The 26,726-nt window shown below is 41.3% G+C and overlaps 1 protein-coding gene across 3 annotated transcripts in view; it reads left to right on the forward strand.

The window, feature by feature from the left end:
• Nucleotides 1–26,726, forward strand: part of SCFD1 (sec1 family domain containing 1) — a 124,495-nt gene that overhangs the window by 34,822 nt on the left and 62,947 nt on the right. For all 3 annotated transcript variants that reach the window (XM_073348922.1, XM_073348924.1, XM_073348923.2), the window contains exons 13-15: nt 4,205–4,278; nt 10,257–10,338; nt 21,726–21,822. In XM_073348922.1, coding sequence (XP_073205023.1) covers nt 4,205–4,278; nt 10,257–10,338; nt 21,726–21,822 — 253 coding nt within the window. The remainder of the gene's footprint in view (nt 1–4,204; nt 4,279–10,256; nt 10,339–21,725; nt 21,823–26,726) is intronic.

Consider the following 26,726-nt stretch of genomic DNA (forward strand, 5'->3'; position numbering starts at 1 on the left):
CCCTTTTGCCTCCTTCCCCAAGACCCACGAACCTCCCCCATCTCTGCTCACTACTCCACGGGTAGTTTTCGGGGGTCACCTTGGCCTCATCACTCGCAACTGGGGAAAGATTACCACCAACGGCTGGGTGCTGGACATTGTCTACCAGGGATACGTCATCTAATTTCTCTCCTTCCCGCCTCGCTGCCCACCTCAGGAGCACCCTGCCATGTTATCACACTCTAACTTCCTCTGAGAGGAAGCGGATGCCCTCATCCAGAAGGGCACTATAGAACTCATTCCACAGTGCTGCCATGGCCACGGCTTGTATTCCTCCTATTTCCTCATGTCAAAGAAAGGGGATGGCTTTTGCCCTATCTTGGACCTCTGAACAAATTTATTTGCAAGTTCCATTTTCGGGTGGTCACCCTCCCTTTCATTATCCCCTCCCTTTCCCATGGAGCCTGGTTCACAGCTCTTGGTACAATTTCCATATTGACATCCAGCCTGCTCGTTGCAAATTCCTCTGCTTCACGGTCAACTGTTCTCACTACCAGTTCCGGGTTCTGCCCTTCGGGATTGCTACTGCCCCCTGCATCTTCACAAAGGTCTTTGCTGTCATGGCAGCTTACATGCGCCACCTAGGTCACTCGGTGTTTCCGTACCTAGACTATTGGCTCCTCGCAGCATCATTCCTATTCCGTCTTCTTACCACTCTTCATATCCTGTGTGCCGTCCTTGACACCCTAGGAATTTTCATCAACGGGGAGAAGACGATCATCGCCCCAACCGCTCTCTCACCTTTGTAGGTGCTCGCCTGGACTCTGTCGTGGCCTGCCCTTTCCTTCCCTCCGATTGCTTCACTGGTCTCCCCGCCCTTATCGCACAGTTCTGCCACCGCCCTCGCACATGCATCCGTCACGGCCTCTCCCTTCTGGACAATATGGCGGCCTGCACGTCTTTCACACTACGCCCATCTCGATCTGCGCTGCCTCCAACTGTGGCTCCACTCTGTCTACAACCTGCAGTTCAACAAACAGGTCCTCATTCCCCCACCAGTTCTCACCTGGTGGTGCAACCCATCCACAGTCTTAGCCACCGTTCCCTTTACCGTCATGACAGATGCCTCACTCATCGGATGGGGCACTCATCTGGCCAACCACATGGCTCAGGGCCTCTGGTCACCCAGGCAGGTGCAGATGCATATCAGCAACTTACAACTGCAGGTCGTCCACTTTGCCTGCTGGGCTTTCTTGCCCCTCCTTCGATCTCGCCATGTGCAACTTTTGTCAGACAACATGACAGCAGTTGTTTACATCAACAGACAAGGCGGAGCCCAGTCCTTTCTACAGAGGCCATCCTCCTGTGGAACTGGTGCCTCGGCACAACATCACGCTGAAGACCTGTTCACCACCCCAGCAGCAGCAACTCCCTGGCTGACGTGCTCAGCCACTCCTTCCATGCCAATCATAAGTGGGAACTTCACTACCCCACTCTTTGGTCCCTCTTCCGCCCGTGGGGCATGCCAAGTTGGGACCTTTTCGCCACACCGGAGATCCACAAGCTTCCCCTCTTTTGCTCTGGGGAGCCCTCGGCCTCAGCTCCCAGGGCAATGCCCTCCTCAATCCCTGGACCCCGGGCTACACTATGACTTCCTGCCTATTCCTCTGCTTCCCCAAGTCCTCCGCAAAGTGCAGCACGATCACGCGAATCATCTTCTTATAGCCCCCTTCTGTCCTGACCAGTATTGGTACACGGATCTCCTCCATCTCTCTGTTCGTCCTCTAATCCATCTCCCAGACGTTCCAGATCTCCTCACACAAGCGCACGGCCATCTGCATCATCCCATCCTGAGTCCTCTCCATCTCATGGCCTGGTATTTGGATGGGGCTCACGCATAGACAACATATGCTCCTCTCCTATTCGTGACATCCTTACGCATAGTCACCGTCCATCCACTAGGATCTGTATCTAGTCCATCTATCAAGCCAGATGGCACCATTTTACTGCCTGGGTACAGCACCACCAGCTCTAGTTGGACTCTGTTTCCATTCCCACCATTCTGGATTACTTCCTCCATCTTTGGCAGTGAGGTCTTGCCCACTCCTCTGTCCACATCCACCTGGCAGTGCTCAGTGCTTTCCTTCCTCCTGTGGATGCTTTCTCCATCTTCACTCACCCGATTACCTCCCGTTTCCTTCACGGCTTTCTCAGTGCCTTTCCCACCGTCTGGAAGCCTACTACTTCCTGAGACTGTAACCTCGTCCTCTCAACCCTCACCAAACTGCCATTTGAGCCACTCGCAAGCTGCTCCCTTGCCTATCTTTCCATGAAGGTGATCTTTTTGGTGGCCATCACCTCTGCAAGATGAGTTAGTGAACTGGTGGCCATGATGGCGGAGCCCCCCTTTATAGTCTTTCACCAGGACACGGTCTTCCCACATCTCCATCCCAAATTCCTCCCCGAAATCGCCTCTCCATTTCACCTCAATCAGTGTATGCACCTCCTTATCTTCTACCTTAAGTCACATGCCTCTCCCAGGAATGTGCTTTTCACATCCTAGATGTTCACTGAGCATTGGCCTTTTACTTCCAGCACACCCATGACTTCCGGGCCTTCCCCTGGCTTTTTATTGCCATTGCGGAGCGTTGCCGTGGCTGCGCCCTTTCGTCGCAACGCTTCCCTTATTGCATCACGGACTGCTACATGCTCTCCTGTACTCCATGTGGGCTCACGTTGCTACATCCATCTTCCTGGCAGACGTCCCATGACATGACATCTGCAGAGCAACCACATGGGCCTCGGTCGACACCTTTACCACCCATTATGCCATTGCTTCTACCACATCAATGGATGCTGCAGTGGGCCATGCTGTTCTCCGCACTTCTTCGAGCACTTGCGCCGGCCTCCTACCTGAGCGCTGCTCGCTACTCTCTGATGCTTGAAATCCAAATAGGGACCATCACTCGAAGAAGAAGAGGTTACTTACTGTAACTGGAGGTTCTTTGAGATGTGTGGTCTATCTGGATTCCAATCCTGCCCTCCTTCCCCTCTGCTCCGGGCTTCTCTGCGTCAACCCACGCAGCCTCCTAAAGCCTCTGACACACCACACGGCGATGCACTATGCACGCGCAGCTCAATGGATGCTACTATGAACAATTCCGGCTTCAGCACGTGGCACACATGCGCACCCACGCTGGAATCCACATAGGGACCACGCATTCTGAAGAACTTCCAATTATAGTAACTAACCCCCTCTCCTTTAGCTTATGCCAGTTCTCACTATCTTGACCGTCACATTCTGGGAAGGGAAGCACTTTGGATGTAAAATGATGATAGGGCAAAGGGTGCCATGAATTTGGGGGAAAATGAACATTTTAGCATGCAGCCAGATAAAGTATACTTTAAAAACAGGTTTTTAGAAAACTTATATTAATAAAAGAAGATCATGCATGTGGAAGACTTCAAGCCATTGTGAAATATCACTTCATCCTTTGAAGTGAATGCACTATTGTAAATACGTAAACATGATTATGTGCCTGAATTTATTGTGATGATAATGCAGCATGTCCAAATGAGACTCAGAAGGATATGTTCATAAAAGTATTCAGTGACTCACAGAGTTACAGGACTGCTGTTGTAAATAATCAGTTTAACAACACTGATCTCTTAATATGTATAAGAGACTTAATTATTTAAGTATTTGAAAAAAATTGTAATGTGGGGTAACCAGGTTCATATGTTAACAGCCACTCCAAAAATGCACAGCAATTTTAATCTGAGTCGGGTTTGAAGACAAACATGTTGAAAACAGCCCCTCCTAAATTAGTTGTAAGGTGGTAATAGACTTTGGTCTTGATCCAAACACCTTGATAATGTTCTTTCTGTACCACCATATCCAAAGTGGTCAGGGACTTCTCCATGATCTGTGAAATTCTTCAAATTATTATCTAAAATGGATTATGGCCTTTAGGAAGCCCACCTTCCTCTTTGTTTCGAATGACATCTGTACAATGTGGTTTTTCTAACTCCTAGACTTTTTCATTTATAATTTTAATTAAAATTTTTTGGCCAATAAGTTCTTTATGGATGTGCGTAGTAGAAGTATTATTCTCCCGACACTGTCAGTGTGAGAAAATAGAGAAGAAATAAATTAACATATTTACAAATATGGTTTTGTGTCTCCAGTATACATGGATGTACCTTAATGAAACTCTTTCCACAGGGAATTGAAGGGGAGGATGAAGGAGCAATAAGTATGCTTTCTGATAATACAGCTAAGCTAACTTCAGCTGTTAGGTAAGTAATTAATAAAGCACTAGTAGTGTAGATAAAATAGCTTTCCATTAGGTATATTTTCCGCTGTTCTGATTTTAATATCTCCTGATGATTTTACCAACTTTCAAAATATCAATTGGAATGTTAAGCAAGAATTTAGATGTTTGTTGCCCGGTATGGCAAAACCTCAAAAAATAGACTTTGGAGGAGATTGTTCTTTCAGTGATTATCTGCTTGGATTCTGCTTCTGGTGCACATGCAGTCCATTCGTGTGAGATTGGATTCTACTGGCCAGCAGAACCCATTGGGATTAGATGTCGTCACATGCCACACCCCCATCCAAGGACTAAAGGTGTGGAGTGGGCCCAACTGCCCCTCAGTTCCTTAACTTCCTTTTTACCACCTATGGGGGTGACACCGAACCACGCACTTTACTCTTCACACTGTGAAACTAGTTGTTAGGCTAGTTTATTATACTTGAATAATTAGTGTAGTTAGCATTAATTTACAGTTGTTGTAGTTTAACACTCATTGGCAAAATGATAAGATTAATCACTAGGAATTCCGTTTAGGTGTGAAGTTACCCCATGTAACGGGTACTTAGATGCTCAGGAAGGCTAGAGAGGTATAAAAATAGAGGACTCAACAATAATGGGGGATTTCAACTACCCCAAATCGACTGTGTACATGTCACCTCGGGAAGGGATGCAGAAATAAGGATTCTAGATACCATTAATGACTGCTTGTTGATGCAGCTAGACCTGGAACCCCCAAGGGGAGAGACAATTTTTGATTTAATCCTAAGTGGTGCACAGGATCTGGTCCAGGAGATGAATATAGCTGAACTTCTTGGTAGCTACCATAATATAATTAATTTTAACATCCTTGTGGGTTAGGGAGAAAACCAAAAAGCCTACCATAGTAGCATTTAACTTCAGAAAGGGGAACTACACAAACGTGAGGAAGATAGTTAAACAGGAATTAAAAGGAACAGTCACGAGTGAAATGCCTGCAAGCTGCATAGAAACTTTTTAAAAACCACCATAACAGAGGCTGAAACTAAATGTATACCCCAAATTAAAAAGAATCGTAAGAGGACCCAAAAAATGCCACCATGGCTCAACAACAGAGTAAAAGAAGCAGTTAGAGGCAAAAAGGCATATAAAAATTGGAAGTCAAATCCTACTGAGGAAAACAGAAGAATAAACTCTGGTAAGTCAAGTGTAAAAGTATAATTAGGCAGGCCAAAAAAAGAATTTGAAGAGCAGCTAGGAAAAAGACTCAAAAACTAACAGCAAAATACGTTTTAAGTACATCAGAAACAGGAAACCCGCCAAACAATCAGTAGGGCCAATGGGTAATCAAGATGCTAAAGGAGCACTCAAGGAAGACAAGGCCATTGCAGAGAAGTTAAATGAATTCTTTTTAAATGAATCAGTCTTCACTGCAGAGGATGTGAGGTAGTTTCCCACCGCTGAGACATTCTTTTTAGGTGACAGATCTGAGAGGCTATTCCAGATTGAGGTGTCTGTAGAGGAAGTTTGGGAACAAATTGATATATTAAACAGTAATAAGTCACCAAAACCAGATGGTATTCACCCAAGAGTTTTGAAGGAACTCAAATACGAAATTGCAAAAATACTAACTTTGACAAGGTCCCTCACCAAAGGCTCTTAAACAAAGTAAGCAGTCATGGGATAAGAGGGACGGTCCTGTCATGGATCAGTAATTGGTTAAAAGACAAGAAACTAAGGGTTGGAATAAATGGCCAGTTTTCAGAGGGGAGAGAGGTAAATAGCTCTGTCCTCCATGGATCTGTACTGGGCCCATTGCTGTTCAATACATTCATAAATGATCTGGAAAAAGGGCTAAACAGTGAGGTGGCAAAGTTTGCAGACAATACAAAAGTACACAAGATAGTTACGTCCAAAGCTGAGACAAAGAGATACAAAGGGAGCTCACAAAAGTACTTGAATGAGCAACAAAATGGCAATTGAAATTGAATGTTGACAAATGCAAAGTAAGTATAATCCCAACTATGCATACAAAATTATGGGATCTAAATTATCTGTTACCACTCAAGAAAGAGATTTTGGAGTCCTTGTGGATAGTTTTCTGAAAACATCCACTCAGTGTGCAGCAGCAGTCAAAAAAGCTAACAAGTTTAGGAGCCATTAGGAAAGGGATAGATAAGACAGTAAATGTCATAATGCCACTATAGAAATCCATGGTACATCCACACCTTGAATACTGTATGCAATTTGGGTCACCCCATCTCAAAAAATATATATTAGAAATGGAAAAGTTACCAAGACGTGCAACAAAAATGATTAAGGGTATGGGAACAGCTTCCATCTGAAGAGAGATTAAAATGACTAGCACTATTCAGTTTGGAAACGAGATGACTAAGGAGGGATATGACAGAGGTCTATGAAATCATGAATGGCGTGAAGAAAGTGAATAAGGGATTATTCATGTAATGTAAGAACCAGAGGTCACCCAGTGAAATTAATAGGCAGCAGGTTTAATACAAACATGAGGAAGTACTTTTTCCACACAATGCACAGCTAATCTATGGAACTCACTGCAGTGGGATGTTGTAAAGGTCAAACTATAACTGGTTTAATAAAATAATTAGTTAAGGTCATGGGATGATAGGTCCATCAATGACTATTATTAGCCAAGATGGTCAGGGATACAACCCCATGCTCTGGCTGTCATTAAGCCTCTGACTGTCAGATGCTGGGAGTGGACAACAGGGGATGGATCACTTGGTGATTGCCCTGTTCTTTTCATTCCCTCTGAAACTTCTGGCATTGGCCACTGTCGGAAGACAGGATAGTGGGCTAGATGGACCATTGGTCTGACCCAGTATGGCTGAGCCAAAACCCTGACATTTTAAACATATCCCTCTTGCAAGGCTGGTATATGGCCTTATGGCCCATATTGTGTCCCTCTCGTGCAATGGCTGGTCACCAAGTACCCACAGGTACCACCTGAAACTGTGGTCCATACTTACACCATGGTGAATACTCCAGGTGTCTGTTTTGTCTCAGTGAGGGACACATCTCTGACAAATGTTTAATCTGTCTCTCCTTTTCCAAAAGAATGCAGAAAGGCCTGATAGCCCTTTTCAAGCTTTCTTCTGGAGCTATCAAAAAGGGCCTCTTCAGAGTCTGAAGCTAAAAATCCTGTCAAGCTGGCTCATTTGCTCTTGGCTAATGTTCTGGTGAGATGCAGCCGTACACCAAGTCTCTGTGTTCATTCTTCATCAAAGACATTGAACCCCTAGGTCACTGAGTCTACGCCCAGTTGTTGTCAGGAAGGGGTGGGAAGGAACAGAGTTCCCAGGGTAAGCATAGACAAAGGTCACCCTCCCTAGTGCCTAGTAAGATGAGCCATGTCTCTCTGTTGGCTCATGCCCCTCAATGGAAAAGCAGTTTGCAGCCCTGACTGGATCCCTGTGATGTATTAACTGGTCACAGAGTACCGATGGACCATATTTTCCCCAGTAATAACTCCTCAGTACTAGTGTCAATACTGTAACACTTGCTAGCAATCATCTCTGAGCCCATGACTTGGCCACCGACCTTCATGGTTCAGATGTCTCTGGTGCAGACTTTCTCAATACTGAAGATGTTTCCTGCACTGAGTCATCTTATGGTGATGACACAGCTAGAGTCACCCCTGCTATCCTTATCTGCCATTTTAAGTGCTTCTGCCTCTGGACCGATGAGTTCTGGAATTGAAACTGTGACTGGATTTCGGGAAGGCCCTAAAACACCCGAATAGTGTGACTTCGCTATTTGAGTGTTCATTTTCTTCCATCTCTTCAAAACATAGTTGGAAGATATCTGCCACCCATATACTTTGTTCTCTTGGGAGTTGTATGATCTGATAGGGAGCCCAGATCATCTTTCCAAGCACATGTCAGGGTTCCTGTGGGAAACATTCTTTTTGGTTTCTATCCCCATGTCCTCCAGCCCTGTACTATTATAGCATGCAATCTTGGCCATTTTGGGCTCCCATTTAGAAAATCTTTCTTTACTGCTTTCTCCTTCCAGAGTTAGATCTTCGTCCACTCCACTGTCTGCCTGAACAGTGTACTACTATGCACGTGTCAGCTTTCCCCCATCCCTTGGTTTAAAAAATCCACTACAGCCTTTTTAGTTTTACATGCCAGCAGTCTGGTTCCGTTTTTTTTTTTTTTATGTGGAGCCAATCTCTCCTGTATAGGCTACTCCTTACCCAAATGTTCCCCAGTTCTTAATAAACCTAAATCCCTCCTCCTTGTACCATCATCTCATTCATGCATTGAGACCTTGCAGTCCTGCCTGTCTTACTGGCCCTGCATGTGGAAATGTAAGTAATTCAGAAAATGCCACCATGGTAGTCCTGGACTTTGATCTGTTACCTAGCAGCCTAAATTTGCCCTCCAGTACCTCTCTCCTACCTTTCCCAATTCATTGATACTTACATGTAGCACAACCACCAGTTGATCCCCAGCACTACCTACAGGGCCGTCTTAATATCTCGTGAGATCTGCTATCTTTACATCCAGCTGGCAATTTACCATGCAGTTCTCCTGGTTATCATAATCTGTTTCTAGTAATCAAATCCCCACTACAATTGCCTGTCTCTTCCTAGTAAGCCCCTGCACCCCGGAGGGATATCCTCAGTGCAAGAGGATATCATGACATCATCTGGAAGGTGGGTCCCAACTATGGGACTGTTTCCTTCTACTCCAGCTTGATGCTCTCCTGCCCCAAGATTTTCATCCTCCTTAACAGCATAGGGGCTGTTGGACAGGAGGTGGGACCACCCTACTTTGTCTCTAAAAGTCTCTTCTGTATACCCCACCGTCTCTCATTGTCCTCCAGTTCAGCCACTCTGGCCTCAAGAGCCCATACTCTGTCTCTGATGGATGTGAATTGCTCGCACCGCATGTGTACATACACCACCTGCTCCCAAGGCAAGTAGTCATACATGTTGCACTAAGTGCTCTAAAATGGGTAGCCCCCACTCTGCTGCTGATCTTCTACCTATGGTGTTTTATTTGGTTTTGTTTTTTGTTTTTTTACTCTTGTGGCTTTTTTTTATATAGCCTACATTTAGGGTATGTTTGTTAGGTGTATTGGGTTTTTTTTCTGTTTCTTCTGTCAGTTACTTTTCTTGGGGACTTGGTGCCTTTCTAATTGTTATCCCTTGGCCTTCTCTCTTTGCAGCCAAACTTTCCTTATGTTGGCAGCTCACTCAACTTGCAGGAGGCCTCTAAATTTATGCCTGTGGCTAGGCTGCACACTCTTCCCACTTCCTATTGATAAATTAGGTCCTGACCTCTATTAGTTATCCCTGTGATCAAGGATAATCACTAATAAGTGATTATTCAGATGCCACAGTGCCGAGCACCTTCTATGGGGCTATGAGTCACCAGTACAGTGTATCTGATCAATCCTTCTTGAATTGCATACCCCAGAACTAGACACAGTACTCTAGCAGTGGTTGCATCAGTGCCAAATACAGAGGTTATACGATCTCTCTACGCCTACTTGAGATACCCCTAGTTATGCATCCGAGGAAGCCTTTAGCCCTTTTGGCCATAGCATCACACTGGAATCTCATGTTCAGCTGATTATCCTGTGCCCAAAAGTCTTTTTCAGAGTAACTGCTTCTCGGACTAGTGTCCCCCCATCTTATTAGTATGGTCTGTATTCTTTGTTCCTAGTTGTATACATTTACATTTAGGTGCATTACTTTCCCCATACTGTATATACGTTAGTTGTTTTCTATCACTAAACTACAGCTACTTAAATTACCCACATTGAATATACTGTAAATGTTTCTATGAGAACCTTAACTCTTGTATTTCCTGACTCCTTTGTTTTTCAGTTTGTAACCTTCACCATTGCTTCTCATAATTTTATGCATTTATTATAGTGAATGAACAATTCCACTAGAATGTGCAACTCAGTGTTTTACTTTATATTTAATTTTTTCAGCTCTCTTCCAGAACTACTTGAAAAGAAAAGGCTCATCGATCTTCATACAAACGTTGCAACTGCTGTTTTGGAGCATATAAAGGTATCCCTACTGTCTGTTAAAAAAATATAGAACTCCTTTATAAATCATCTTATCTCTGTCAAACCACAATACGGTTGACATTACTTAAAACTGGAGAAATAGATCAGAATCGCATGTCTTTTCAAAAATAATACCTTGGAAAGAGTTACACATTGTATGACATCATTTGGTCTTGCAAGATAAAACCATGGGAGGAACTTTAATTTCAGTGTGTATGCACAACAGGGTGAAATAAATGTATTATGACAATCTTGGGTCAAAATTGCTCACAAATTTAGTTCATTTATCTGTGATGGCTAAATTCTAGTGTTAAAATTTTAATGTGGGGTGAAGCCTGTTACAATGATATTTTAAAGCATATTTTTGCTGTGCTTTAGTTAGGCTAAGATTAGGTCATTAGTTAATGGTTTTTCTCAAAACATTTTATATAATGGACTTGTATTAGTAATCTGAAAGTGCTGATATGAAAGAAGTTCATGACTATATGGTAAACCACATAGGGAGGGGGTAAGGAAGGATGGTCTTTTGTGGTTAAGGTGTAGACCAGGGCATCAGGAAACTGGTTTTATTCCTGTTTCTGCAGAAGACTTGCTGAATGAATCACTTGGTTCCTGATCCTATGACATCTGACTGGGCAGACCCTTGTGTCTGCATGGAGTCCGATTGAAGTCAGTAAGGTTCCATGTGGATGCAGCAGTTTCTTAAGCACTTCAGAAAATTTTACTCAATACTACTTACCTGCCTCACAAGGGGTAGGATGTTTTGAGGCTTAATTCCACTAACATTTGTCAAGTGTTTTGAGCTCTTCAGTGCAAGATGATATTCAAGTTATTTTAAACATCATGTCTATGAATGAGTTATCACTATGTTGATTTTTGTTTTGAATGTTAATGTTTCTTTGAATTTGGTTCAGCTACCAGGTGACCTGTAGTATGTTTTCTTGTAATAGTTGGCATGGAGTCGGGCATGCCAGCTTTCACACTCAGTAATTGAAAGGCAGTACAGTAGTTTCATAGAAAACGACAGTTGGCAGTGTCGACTTTTTATATGATAGTCTTGTCAGTAACCTCCCTTTTCTTGGAAAGATAATTGAGAAGGTGGTGGCAAGCCAGCTCCAGCAGCATCTTACATCTTCTACTTCTTTGGACATAAGCCAGCTTTCAGAGGGGGATGTAGAATGGAAGTAACATTAGTCTCTGTTGACTTTCCCCTCATGGAAATGGATAGAAGTCATATGTTCTTGCTAATTTTCCATTAGGTGCCATTGACTCACTTGTGTGACTTATCAGGAGTGGCAGGAATTACCTTAGGTTGGTCCCCCTCTCTCCTCCTATTGGAAAGTTCCCAGAGATTGATGAAGGATGATTTATTTTCCTCTTAGATGGTTCTCAGATGTGGGGTTTCAAGAAGCTCAATATTCTTACCACCTTATTGTGTATGTGCAGCTGCTGGAGCAAATCATGAAACAAAAGACATGCAATATCATCAATCTGCTAACAACACTTCTTTGTGTGTGTCCTTTTTGTTAGATCCAGAAGGAGCCATTTCCTTGCTCTCCAAATAATTGGCATTGATAAAGGCCTGGGTTAAGTTTGAGTATCTTAAACCCAATCTAAATAAGATGCAGGTGATAGAGCTTGGTCTCTGGAATTACCTAAATCTAAGTCTGGTGACATAAAGATTGATATATGGCATTACTGTAACTGCGAGTTGTTTTTCCTAGTCATTTTTCTATGGACAAGGCCTTTCTAGTCTCTGTCCTTTTAAAGTTATGGTACATAAAGGTGGGAGTGGTAGGGTATTAGCCCCCTTGGAAATGTTTTGACTTTAATAAAATTCCCAGTGCACCTAGATACTGTGGTAATGGGCTCTGTATAAATTATAATAAATAAAATAATAAACCAGGAAGTACCAAAGATTTCAGAACAGGGCAGAATGGTGAATGTACAGGTTATTTAGGCAATTCAGCACATATATCTGTGCTCTACTCAATTTATTCTGCAAATTCACTTTTTAAATGAGCTAGAAGAATATTTACATTTTAAAAATAGATACATTTGTCCATTTTGTACATTAGAGTTTGTTTCAGCTTCAATCTACTATAAATATTTATTTAAATATTTTTATCTCTTATGAAAATGAGTGTGAAAATTCCTTAGTAACTATTGTACTGTCAGAAATGTGTAGCTCACATTTTGTTTGCTAGTATACTTCAGGAGTTTAATTTTTATTTTTAGTGTTCATGATTTTGATGTCCAGTTACAGCTGCTTTCCGCATTGCCTTGGATCATTTTCTAAGACACACCAAGAGGAAACCAGAAATTAATCACCAGCTGTAGGGTCCTGGTAGTTTTCTGGTATATCTGTTTAGTGTAAAGTTGGAAAGAATGCACCAGTTCTTCACAAAGTAGACTAGCAAATATTTATCACTGAAGCTTTGAACAAATGAAGACTTGTTTTACACTGTTTTTGCTTTTAGGAGGCTGGTGACCTAAGAAATGTAGCCTGAAGTTAATAGTGTTAAGAATAAAATTATGGATTTGCTCTTACATAGTATTCTGGGAATTTTATTTAAAGCTTTATTTTATACCTATGTTTGACAATATTAATGTATTTTTATTCTGAATACTAGAATGTATTAAATTACCACTTGGAAACAAAATGTACCCACCCATGATGTTTTACTAATGTGTTAATGTGAGGTCATATCTTAGTATCAATCTCTATATGTTAACTTCAGTGGGAGAGTTTGTGTATGGATTGATAGTAGAATGTGGCCCTTAGCTTGTAAAACTATTCTAACTCCTTTCTTACTCCACTATACAAAATAAAGCTATTTCACTATTCTAAGACAAGTAAAAAAAATTTTTACCTTACCAGCCGAAAAAGTACAATCGCTAAAACCCCTTAAAATTATTAGTAATCATAACTGGCTATTTCTATATAGAAGATATTGATCATTCCCAGCTGATTTACTTCCTTAAAATCACAGCTTTTCTTGGGATTAATCCACTGTACTTAACATATATCATTAGTCATGGATCTTTCTGTACGACTCAGGAGAACAGAGGCAGAATCTTTTGTCTGTCTGTCTCCTCCATCAAGAAAAATTCCTCCTGCGGGCATGTTTGCAGAACTGACCACCCCCTCTTCACTATCTTTGACTTCATGAAGGGAGCTGTTATTTCCTATTGCTTTCTGTTAGTCTTTAGCAAGGACTTTTTTCCCCTGGGAAATTTATTCCAGTTAGTTTTCTTTTCTCATTGAAAATTTTCTCCTTTTCTCCTCCAGTGTGCCCTTTCTCCAGAAGGGAGAGGTTCTTCATGGAAGTTTTTTGAAGAGAGTTGGCAATTCCCCTAGTCAAATGGTAGATCCCAGTCCTTTTAATGAATTGAGTGGCCCCACTGGCAAAATCAAATGGCTCCTGCTCCAGCTTCCACACTCGAGGGAATTTTGCAGGTGTTTGGGAGTGCAGTGTAGGATAGGTTGCATTAGCACCAAAAGTTTCCCCCAATATCAGTCACAGAAAAGTAGTTCCAGCTCATGGCAGCCTACTCTTAGAGATAATTTGTTAAAATTTCCAAGATTTTTAAATACAGAAAAAAGGCACAATAACATAAAGTGTGCAGATATAATTTCAGTACAAAGCCAATATCTGAATTGACAACCAGAAGCTGCTTCTAAACTGCATCAATACTTTACTGCATGAGAGAGAAGAGAAAAAAGTTACTGCAAAATAGAATTTATGATCTTGAAAATTTTTACCACTGTTCCAGTGTGCGTATTGTTGGATATACATACAGGTAAATAAATGAGGTGCAATATATTTTGTTATGTTAAAGAAACCTTAGCTTCTCTTCGTCTCTGATAATGGATAAGGGCTGAGAAAGTCCTAACTGGGAGACAGACTCAAGCCAATCCTATTGAAGTACCTCAGCTTTCATGGTGTGGGGGGGGACCCACCTCCAAAGAGAGAAAAGAACTCTCCTATTTCAGGATTTCTCTTGCTAGAAAATGGAAGCCTCTGTGGGAAGCTGACAGTAAACTACTAAGCTATGAAGTCTGCTATGCCTTATTGTAACCTGCTTGTTCACGGGTAAATCTATGAAGAAAAATTTCTCTTATAATGAATGAAATTTATAAAAGCTAAAGGTTTCTTCATGTACAAAAACCATGTGAACAATCCCATCCAACAACTTTCACCACAAAAGTAACTAATAGTTTTAGTTGTTCTCTGTTATGAGAAAGGAATTAATGAAAAATTTAAAAAATAGTTTTCTTCAATTAATATGCCCCACAACTCACTCCCAACTGGCTCTGTGCATGTTTCTGAATGGTTTAAGTGGTTTACATGTAAACATTGGCTGGACTCCAGAATCCTGAAATGACTAATGCTTATATAGGGATCTTGTCCAACTTTCCCCCGCACTTCTAGGGGTAAGAGTTTAAGCCTGCTGGCAAACTTTCCCGAAACAGATTTCAGTTGCTCTCTTCATGCTCCTCTTTTTAGAGGGGGTTAATTTCTCTTTGGATGCTTTGGAGAAATTTCCTCAAGTGCCAAAGAGTGTACTTCTTATTTTACATTCCATTACTATTATCTCTACTCAAAAGAATAGTCTCAAATTCTTCGTCAGTCCCATAAGTTAAATTAGGTCCTAAATTTGGTCTGACCACACTCCAGTAAATATTCAAGTATCAGTAAATCTAAGACTTGAACACAAGTTACGGGTAGAAAGTTATAAACATCATTCATATTTTGAACACAAATTACCCCAAACTTTGCAGGGCAGTCAGTGGAAAACCTTAATGGGTGTGACCAAGGACTATCTTATTTCTTTATAAATCTCTTACAATAAAACATCTTATGAACAGAAAAAAACCCACTCCAATAGGAGATATTTAATCTTGAAACATTTTATTTAAACTAGAGGAAGAGGAAGAAACTGTCCTTATGAGAAATTGATTAGTGCTAGAGGTAAATTAAGTACAAATACCTACGTGGGAACAAATATTAATAATGAGTTTTCCAGCCTAGCAGTGGCTGGAAGTTGAAGCTAGAAAACAAATTCACACTGGAAATAAGACATACATTTTTAATAGTGAAAGTAGTTAACCATCACAACAATTTTACCGAGAGTTGTGTGAATTCTCCATCACTGAAGATAGACACCCATGGCTTATTTTTTCCTGTGCACTACTTCCCTGTTCACTTCACATCTCTTCGATGACTTTGCATGTAAATTGGCATTCACTGTGTTAGCTTACAATGCTTAATTTATATCTGACAGAGAGGTGAATAAATATCTGTAGTCTCAAAGAAAACTGACTTCTTCACCTCTGCTGGTGATTCATACCTTGATACAGAATCTTAGGGCTGGTCTACACTATACAGGTCAACATAAGGCAGCTTATGTTGACCTAATTATGTCATTGTCTATGCTACAGCCTTTCTCCCACAATGTAAGTGCCCTACTACACCAACGTAATAACTCCTCCTACACAAGAGGCATAAGGCTTATGTCGGTATAGTTAGGGTGACGCAGTGTCTGTGTAAACACTGCGTTACTTACATCCACTACTCTAAATATTGCGTATAGCTGATTCTAACCTTTATTGGTAATGATGTGGTGGAAGTGGAGATGTTAATAACTTTTTTGGAACTATCCACATAAACATTATTGGAAATCAAATTGCTCATCACTGCTTTCTTATTTTCAACATAATCTAGCACCAGTACTGGTTTTATTGGTCTCTGATACAGTGTACTGTGTACCGTATTATGCCCTTCTTTATCACTGAGTATTTCTCAAAGCAAGCATTATAATTCATAGTGGAAAAATTTCTACAAGTATCTCCAGCAATAAATAATTTGTGAAAACTTAGTTAAGGAAAATTATAAGCATCAAAAAGACATCTATGTAGTATATTTAACTGCATGGCAACACCTTAACGGTACAGAATTCATACAAAATATATACCACCCACTTTGTTACTTGTATCATTATTTCAGTTATTGCATCTGAAGAAGTGGTTTTTTACCCACGAAAGCTTATGCCCAAATAAATGTTAGTCTTTAAGGTGCTACCGGACTCCTTGTTGTTTTTGTGGGTACAGACTAACACGGCTACTCCCTGATACTTGATTATTTCAGTGCTTCTCCTATATAACTAGTCTCTTGCTCTGTGATTTGTGTCAGGACTTGCTGGTGTGTTTTTTCTTCTTCTTGATTATACAAGAACCTGGAAAAACAATGAATTGAAAACACAAATACCATTATCAGTATACTCTAAAGAATGAATAAGTAACAAAAGTGAAACTTGTTATTCCACAGTTTGCTGTTGGAATAACATCTAAACTCCTTCTATTGGAAATAAAAAAATAGCTTAAGTATACATTGGGAAAGTTTCCATTAAAAGTATAGACAGTGCTGTATGCAAAGATGATAAATGTAAAGAGAAAAATGTCTTGTTTTACCAAGTGGTGGTGCAATACTGCTCAAAGTCATCTTTGGTTGTTCCCTAGAGTCATAATTTAAAGACCGCTGTGTAAATGGCAACTCAGAGTGATATTCAAGTAGCACAGCTTCTGCCATACTGATGCGGAACCAGGGTCCAGGCCTCTCCCAGGAAGAGAAAAGGAAAACAAAATTTAAAATTATTTATGTTATCAATGACAAAAAGAAAAGGAGTACTAGTGGCACCTTAGAGACTAATCAATTTATTTGAGCATAAACTTTCATGAGCTATAGCTCACTTCATCGGATGCATTCCTATCAATGATAGCATATAAATTACAATAATTAAATAGATCAGAAAGCTGAAATCCATAATTTTAAGTTACCAGAGGGCCCTGGCCAGTCATTTCTTGCCTCATCCTGACTGTTAGTCCCACTGCACATCAGGATCTCTCCTTTGTCTCTGCCTGTTGTCAGAGTCCAGAAGATTACTCCTGCCCTCTAGTGTGTCTGCATGCATCCAAACGAATGAGCAGCTGTTATGCTTAAATGAAGTAAGCACTATCTGCTTTATATCAGCACTTCTGAGAACTGTCAGTTCATGGGGAAGTGGATGTCTTGAGGGATTGATAAGGCATATCTACAACATATGTCACAGGGTGGTTAGTAGCATCTGTAGTTATCCAGAAGTTTATGAAATTTAATTTGATTTCATTCCAGTTCCAAGTGAACAAGCATCAGCATCACAAAAAACACTACACTACTTGACACCCTTGTAATGGCAGTCTTGACAGGCCAGCCGTTGAGAATGCATGGAGATTTAACTACTCTTTCACCCCTAGATTTTTGACCCCCTTCTAGGTTCAAGGTTGGGACATATTGGCCGGAAGTTGACACATTAGCAGTGTAGGGAAGTTTGCACTGCTGCTACTCAGGCTATAGACCTGTTGCGTGCATCAATCAAGAACTTCCTTCACCAGGGTTTCAATCTGACTTCTTTCATTAGCATCAAATTCACATTTAAAAATCCTTAGCTTAAGCTTTTGAAGGGAGTATATGTCCCTGTACCATTGCTGCTGATGTTACATTTTTGGAGTCTAAAAGGTATATTTAAATCACTACTAGTGGGTTTGCTTTATTGTAGTAACCTATTTCGATCAGTCACCTTGCCAAACAGTTTAAAACTACTCATGGATTGAAAGAAGAACTTGTGTTCAGTGTGAGTTTAAAATGAGTTGAGAACTGTGACCATATTTTTATGATTGATAAGTGTGCGTGTATATGCCATCTGATCCTTGAAACGATGAATATCATTTTATTTAAAAAAAAGTAAAGTTGAGCATCAACCAAATACTCTTAATGGGTTATTCTGTTCATTTTTGACATACTACAATGATACAAATCAGTCTCAGCTGGGATGCCAGCTAACACATTATTCTTGATGCCAAATTCAACACTAAAGCATTTTTTTAATTAGATAAAGGTTTCATGTCTTATTCAAAATTCTTTTGCTTACCAGACACCTTCTGTTAGTGGGGGGAAATTGCATTTTTAAAGGTGTGTGGAATTTAGATGCCACAGAGAGAAATGTAGTCAAACATATGGCGACAAAGTTAACATACAGGGTAGACTAGAAAAGCTGCAAATGTCTAAGATAATTGTTTTTCATGTCGCCACATAAATTGGAAGATTTCATGGGAGACTATCAAGGAGTATAATGGGATGATGTAGAATTGTATTTCTATGATTTCTTAAATTATATTTGTGTGTTCTGACTCAGCACATTTTTCATTTAGGATATTAGGTTGGAACTGCAGTAAGGATCAAGAGGTTAAAAGCCAGCAGTCAAATTCTGCTCTGTTACACTAGAGTTAATCCTGAGTAATTGACAATAACTTCAGTGGAATTATGTCAGATTTACAGTGATATAACTGAGGGCAAAATTTGCCTCAGGATTTATGTGCATGAATTTACAGAAATATTCCTCCTGTGCCCTTTTTGCTCTGGATACAGAGAAAGGGAGAGTGGGTGGAGCATGTTGCACTCTAGCTAGCCCTAGTTGTCATATAGTTCCTTAAGAAACCATTGCTATCTGGTGCAAATTCAAGCAGCCCCTAACCTGGGCCAGGGTAGAGAGTCTGGGAGCTTTAACTGGTTGTTGGGTTCTCAGCTTCTCTTTTTTCTCTTCTCCTGGGCTGCTGTATGAGACTGTGGGAGGGAAGGGAGACATCCTTTGTTACGTGGTGCTTCCGTAGGCTTAGGCAAAGCTAGTTGAGCACCTGTCCTACTCTTCCTCAGGTTCCTACCGCTCCGCAGGAAAGCAGACAAAGGAGAAACCAGAGCTGCTTTCTCTTCCCTGCCTTGCAATGGAGCAGCCAGCCAGCAGGGGAGCTGCTGAGCAGCTTCATCAGGGAAGGCACAGCTGCTCTTCAGAGAACTCCCAGTTCATACCAGAACTACTCCTCGGGCTGCAGAGAAAAGTGGCAGAAGATGGTGCAGTCTACCTTCTCTCTGTAGTGATGGGTCTGATTCAAACACTTCTATTTTAAAAATACACAGCATGGCTCAGAAGATACATTTTCAATTTGTAGTCAAATACCCATTTTTTTTTTATTTTTTTTTAGAACAGTTGCCCTTGAGGGCCACAGCTTAGAGCCTTGAGAACAAGTGAATATAGTTGGACATAACAATGGTCAGAGACTGATTTTTACAGAAATGGGTATTTCCAATAACTGTGGAAATTCAGCTGCACAGGGACTTTAATTGGGCTTGCTGTTCTGGAAATAGTTGTTTTCCTAAATAAATGAAGGCTTGGTGGAAGCTAGTGAGGATTATTGCTAGTGCTTGTATATTATAGGGGGAACTAGTAACAATGCCTGTATTTAGGTTGCCTAACACTTTCCATTATAAAGGATTCTTGCAGCCTTTTCTTTTGGGTAGTTCTCGTACCTGTTGTTTGCAGCAAATCTTTGATATTCAGCAAGAGAAATGCCTTTGGACTAGAGAAGTGCCTTTTTGTCCTATGAAGTTTAGTTCCGCTTCACTGAGATACAAACTACGAGAAGTCGCCTTTTTCTTTCTTTCACTTGCAGTCTTCATGAAAGTTTTGGCAGTATGCCAAAACTTGTTAACACTGACTTCCTAAGGTTGGGTTCATGTTGCCATCACCAAAGCAGCAGTAGCAGTTACCGTACTTGGAGAGCCTTGAAGGTGCCAGCACATGATTCCAGTGACCCATACCCACGTGAAGAAAAAACTGGGCCAGCCTCCCCCATAAGTGCTCTGCAGTCCCATGTGGTATCTGTGGGGTAGGAGCTCCCCCAACTCCCAAGGCAGGAGGGTGAAGAGAGTGATAAAGTGTCTCTCATGTGTGCACACGTGCACACACATACTGGATCTACCTGGCTGGGCTCCCCCAACACCAACGACCCCTAGAACTCAGCACCTGGACTCAGCAATCCATCCCTTCTCTGGAATAACAGCTTTTTCCTGTTGCCAGCCAATGTATTTGGTCTTGTAACTCAAGTGGTAGCAGTCTGTTGCAAAGCTAAAGGTTGTAAACCTTAATGACACATGATGAGGGTTTCAGTTGCACATAATAGAATTTTTTACATTTTTCTTTCCTAAAATAATTCGAAAATTAAGTTCAAAGCATAAGAACAGCCATACTGGATCAGACCAAAGGTCCATCTAGCCCAGTATCCTGTCTTCCGACAGTGGCCAATGCCAGGTATCCCAGAGGGAATGAACAGAACAGGTCATCATCAAGTGATTCATCCCCTGTTGCCCTTCTGGCAAAAAAGAAAGGAAAAGAAAATTAAAAAAAGCTCATCTTACGCAGCTGTCATCACCACTTCTTGCAGTAGCTAGATAGGTTTCCTATCAAGTAGGGATCAGCTCTAACCCTACTTACGTAGTCAGAGCTACCCAGCCACTACTGCTGGATTTGGGATGCCTGATTACCTTACTTAGTTTACAAAATCAAGCACTTGAAAGATAGAAAATGCTGGTTGTATGGTTGCCTATTCATCCTTAACTTGGCCCTCTTGTGCATAGGCATTATGATACTGTCTTTAATTACATGATCACATAACATACCATTTTATCCACAGGTCATCCACTTGCTCAGTGCAAGTGATGGATGCCCAGTTTCCCCTAAGAAAGGGTCTCCAGAATTTGGCCTAGTGATTATGTAAAAACTTGGTGTTGAAATAGAGAGACATCTTTTCCAACTTAAGCCAAATGACCTTATTCCAAAGTCTTCTGCCTTAATATTAATGAATTCTTGGTATACTGTCAGATGGCATAGTGATCTTAATGCTAGCCTTCATCATTTGTATGGAAGACTGCAGACTTTTTCTCTGGAATCATGTCTTCCTATGTCTGGGGACCTGCTATGTTTATCTGGATAGCACATTTGCTAATTGCTTTGTTGACAGACTTATTTAAAATATGCTGTAGATTTAACCTAAGCTTTCACAATGATTTATTGCAACATTCTGATAGGGCTGCTTGGGCAATTGTGATACAGCACCATAGGTAACGATACAATGCTGCCTGTTGTCCAGCTCAAAACACAGTTTATGTCTGGCTTTTCCCCAACCCATAAGTTTTTGGTCATTTGTTTTTAAGATTTTTTTGTGCTGCACCCTAATATATTGATTCAAAGGAGTACTACTGATATTGAACAAAATTATTCAGAGGATTGATTGATTTTCTGCACTAAGGAGGCACAGAAGTATTTTTGTGTTAACATCATAATGAAAAACTGAGTGATTGTCATGCTGAGTGATTTATTTTTTTTTCCTTCAGTAAGTAGGAAAAGTGAATAATTTGAAAGTATCTGTGATCAACTAATTTATCTACATGTTAAAATAGGGAAGTATATTTTCACAATGTAATCATTTTAATTTTAACATTTATTCTTGAACAGGCACGGAAACTGGATGTGTATTTTGAGTATGAGGAAAAAATAATGAGCAAGTCCACTCTCGATAAATCTCTCTTGGACATGATTTCTGACCCTGATGGTAAGTACTGAAAATCTGAATTCGGTATAAACCAATTTTCTCTGTTTTTGATGGAGAATCAAGTAGGGGCCCATTGACTCTGTAATTTTCCATCTCACTTGATCAGTCAGATTAGTGGAGTGCATATACAATACACTAGACTTGTAATGAGAAGAGGTTTTTAAAACAGCTAGGAAAGTCACTCTTTAGACTAAATCCAAAATCATGACAGGAATTTTGCCACTCCTACAAAACCTTTTCTGGCTCTCGCACCAAAAGAGCTTGTCAAGTGACAATACTAAGAGAAAAGGCAGAAAGCCATGCAAGAAAAATAAGTCAGTAGCTGACTGGTAAGAGGTCTGTGCAAAAGCTTTACAGAAAATTATGCTGGGTAAAGACTGGAAATAGTAACAATTTATTCATGACTGAACATGAATATATCACTATTGATAGCTGTGAACGTAAGTAATTATCAATATATAATCTATAAAATAGTCTCATAAAGACAGTTACCGTGGATCAAAGCTTATTGGGTCAAGTAAATATTTTTGACATTGAATTTTACCCACAATTAATATTTATGATTACATTGTACTCTCAGTATATATGGCACTGGAGATAACTAACTGTGCCACAAAATCTCAAAAGAGCTTACTTGCTAAAATGCAGTACAACATAAAATAATATGTTTTGCAAAATAGGTGTGTTTAAACAATATTTGAAGTAACTAAAACTGTGCTTGTAGTACTTTAATTTGGAGTCTGTTCAAAGCATATTTGGGGCATGAAAGAAGGCACTATATTGGGAGTGGGTGAAGGATGGAGAGGTTAAGAGATAAGCTTGGTTAAAGAGAAGTTAGGAGAATGTTTTGGGAAGGGTTTGCAATGCCTCATAGGAGCAGGTTCAGCATCACATGGTGCTCCATCCCATCATTCCATGGGCATCCTACTAGGTTTCCAGATGCCTTTCAACTGGTAACCTGCCCTGGTAACCTGCAAGCCAACTATCTCTGTCAGAAAGCATGGATCCTCAATTGCTCTTCAGTATTGTACTGTGCCTTATAAACACAAGGCTATAAGAGGAGTCCAGCGGGGGAACTACTGAGCTGAGGGAGGCCTTGAAGGAGTATGTTACCAATGAGTCACAGTAATATGTTTTACAGTAGTGTGCTGAGCCTGGCATTGCTTGTTTGCACCGTGCTATGAGCCTTGTAATGATTGCTGTATGTGCCCAACTGTAACAATGCACATACACCTATTACTGTTGTCTTGAATGTTAGCAGCAGTCACCATGTGATGATGAATAATAACAATAAATTCAGTTTCTGTAAGTAGATTTTTATTCCACACCCATGCAAACATACCTATATAATGCTGAGGTAAACTTCATACATGCAGGGGAGAGTATCTTTAAAGGGGATGGAACAGGGAATTCACAAGCCTGTATACCAATGAGGCTCTCACAGCTGAGTGCACATGCGGCTGTCATATTTAATCTTCTGTGGGGTGGAGTGCCTTGGGTACTGCTGTGGCCCCAGAAGATACGTGGAATGGGAGGTGGGATGTAGGGAAGTCCTTGTGATTCTCTCCCTCTGCCTCCCTACTGTGATTTCTAGCCACAGACCCACAGCCTCATCTCCCCACAGACCCAGGAGATCCAGCACCTCCCATACACTCCAGGCAGGAGTTGTATGGAGCTGGCATGCTCGGCTGGATGATTGCTATGTGAGCTCTCCACAGCAAGCAAACAGAGCAATTTCAAAACTTCCTGGGGCTTTAAAAGGGGAGGGGCGCATGCCTAGGTACCCGGCTGGAGGGCAACAGAGTTCAAAACGGTGACCAGAGCGATCACGGTGGGCATTGTGGGATACCTCCTGGAGGCTACTTAGGGTGACATAAGCAATACAGCATTTACACTGATGCTGTGTCTTTCTAACTACATCACCTTAAGCTCTATGCCTCCTCAAAGTGGTTTTATTATGTTGGCGTAGCAGGAGAGTTAAACCAGTGGGAGGAGCATTGCACTGTGTATACCTCCATAGTTAGGTCGATGTAAGCTGCCTATGTCGACTTAACTTTGTAGCATAGTCAAGCTCTAAGTTCAGCTGGGAAAAGGCTGCTTTATACTGCACTCTGTCAGGGATGCCAACTGATACACTATAGAGGTTTGGTGCAAGGTGACTATGACAGTGCAAGCAGTTTTTTTTTTCTTTTTGGCAAGTTGTCTAAGGGGAGTAGTCGATACTGGTGATAAGTGGGAGTGAGTCTGGCCTGTATGCCTGCCAGCCACTACTGCTAACAGTGGGAGGACATCTCACTCCTGTGCCAGAAGTTTGCCACCATCAAGCCTAGCAGCTGACGTCTGAACTGTCCTCTAAAGAGTTGGAGACCAGTGGTTAGAACAGAGTGAGGCGAAAAGCAGTGTCCTGCACAGCCAAAAAAACGAAACATGTTTAGGAAAATGCAACTTAGGCACTATGAATGAGGAAGGGAAAGTGATACTAGATATTATATATTGCCAACCAGTGGATGATAACCAATACATGGTTCCAAAAGGGGACGAATCATGTGGTTCTGTACTTCAGTGGTGCAAACAAAAGCCAGATCGATAAGAGGTTAGTGAGGAAATCTCAGCGGAGTGGAGTTATGGACTGCAAAGTGATAACTAGTGAGAAATCAGCACAAGCCTCTTGTGGCAAAGACTGCAGTTCAGCACCTGGTAAGGAAGGAACTAAGCTCAAAAGAAACAGGATTAAAGTATGTAGTGTTGTTATAGCCTTGTCCATCCCAGGATATTGGGGAGACAAGGTGGGTGAGATACCTTTCATGAGACCAATTTCTGTTCATGAAAGAAAAAAGATTATAGAAGGGCTTGTTAAGGGAAAAGACCAGCAAAGAAGCTCATGCAAGCAGTACAGGATAAATATTGGGAAATAAATTTGGTATCTGTTGAAGAGGAAAGCTGGTTTGTGGCTGTGGAAGAGGCTCGTGGACAGTACGGATGGGGAAAACAGAGGAACGATGGTAGACTGAAGTGCAGGTGACAATCCAAAACAAGAAAATGGCATGTAAAGAAAAATAAATAAATTCATGGAGCATAAATTAAAGTGAATACAAAGAAGCAAAGTGAGCTGCCAAGCAAGAAGTGAAGGAGGTCAAAGAGAATGCTCTAGATAACCTGTGCAGCTACCTTGTAAATGACCTGTAACTGGCAAAAGGACGGATAGCATTGCAAAGAGATGTGAAGGGAAGGACGGTGCTATTGCAACACTATTTGTAAAAGATGACCAGATAACGAAGACTGTTACAGCAGCTGGATGTGATGACATGACAGTGGGTCGGGTGAAAGTCCTGGGCAAGAGAAGAATAAAATGGATGAGCATAGTGGTTAAAGCCTTATGGAAAGACAAAAGCATTCCCAAAGATCAATCACAAGCCTATTTTGGTCCTAATACGTAAGAACGGAAGCATCCATGAAAGCAGAAACTATTGAGGGATAAAGTTACTGTCATACGGGCTGAAGATTATGGAATACATGTTAGATGCTAAGATTAGGTGGATGGTGGGACCCCTCCTTGAGCAAGAACAGTTTGACTTTAGAAAAGAACGAGGAACCACAGATTCCATGTTTGTAATCTGGCAAGTGATAAAGAAGTGGCTAGAGCACCAGCAGGATAGCTTCTGGGCTTTTACAGACCTAGAAAAGGCATACAATAAAGTGGGCAGAAGGATGCTCACGGTGGTGCTGAGAAAATCGATTGTGTCTGAAGATTTAATAACTATAGTGAATGCTATATATATAGTGATGCAAAAATGTTTTGAAACAGAAAGCTCCTTTGAAGTGAAAGTCAGATTGCACCAGAAGTTGGCCCTAAACCTGCTGCTGTTTATCCTATTGATGGACCTAATCAGCAGGAAGATTCCAATGAGAAAAGGTGAGATGCTGCTACATGGAGATGACAAAAGTAATGAGGGCATCATCAAAAGAAGATATAGAGAAAATAGTAAACCAGTGGTATGAACAACTAAGTAGGCATGGAATAAAAATGAGTCTGACTAAGACTGAGGTCATTTGGGTCAGAAGAGGTGCACGGGGAAACTGGATATAGAGATTAATGGAGTATGACTCAGCCTGGCTGAGCAGTTCAAGCACCTGAGCAGCTGGATAACAGAAAACAATGAGCTTGCATGTGAGATACAGTCTAGATTGGAGAATGCTGGAAGAGTGAGGAATAACATCCCAGATGTTGTATATGACAAGCATATGCCACTGAAACTGAAATCCCGATTATATAAAACAGTTTTACCCCTCTATACTATATAGTGCAGAAGCCTGGGCTGTAAACAAATGGCAGGTTCAATGTCTACAGGTGTTTGAAAAGAGATACACGAAGGGACAGATTGAAAGCATTAGGTTGGAAATCAAAGTTCATGGTGTGGCTGGCAAAATCCAGGAAGCATGACTTCACTGGTTCAGGCACATAAAGCGGATGAATAAAGAGAACTTGGGGAAGATAGCATGGCAGGAGAGGGTGGTAGGAAAGAGACCCTGAGGAATGCCGAGGAAGCAATGAATGGATTGCATCAAAGATAGTAAGCAGGTGGACCTTAGTACCACCTCAAACAGACAAAGATGGCAGATGTTTGTATGATGATCTGACCCAGATGATGGGTTAAGAGGGGAAAGAAGGAAGACTAATGAGAGCTGAGAAAATCAGAAAATTGGTGGTCCCAGAAGGTGGAAGTGACTGGAAAAATTAAAAATATGGGGGGGAGATAAGGTGGTGATTAGACAAAAGGGAACTCTGAGTTGGGGGAAGGTAGTAGAGGATGTCTTCACCATGAACTGGTCAACTGAGTTCCACCTCAGTAGGTAGAAGATCCAGTCCTTGATTAAGAATAAGTGACAGGTGGAGCCATAATTAA

Source organism: Lepidochelys kempii, chromosome 6, assembly GCF_965140285.1.
Source record: "Lepidochelys kempii isolate rLepKem1 chromosome 6, rLepKem1.hap1, whole genome shotgun sequence".
In the NCBI taxonomy this organism is placed as follows: Eukaryota; Metazoa; Chordata; order Testudines; family Cheloniidae; genus Lepidochelys; species Lepidochelys kempii.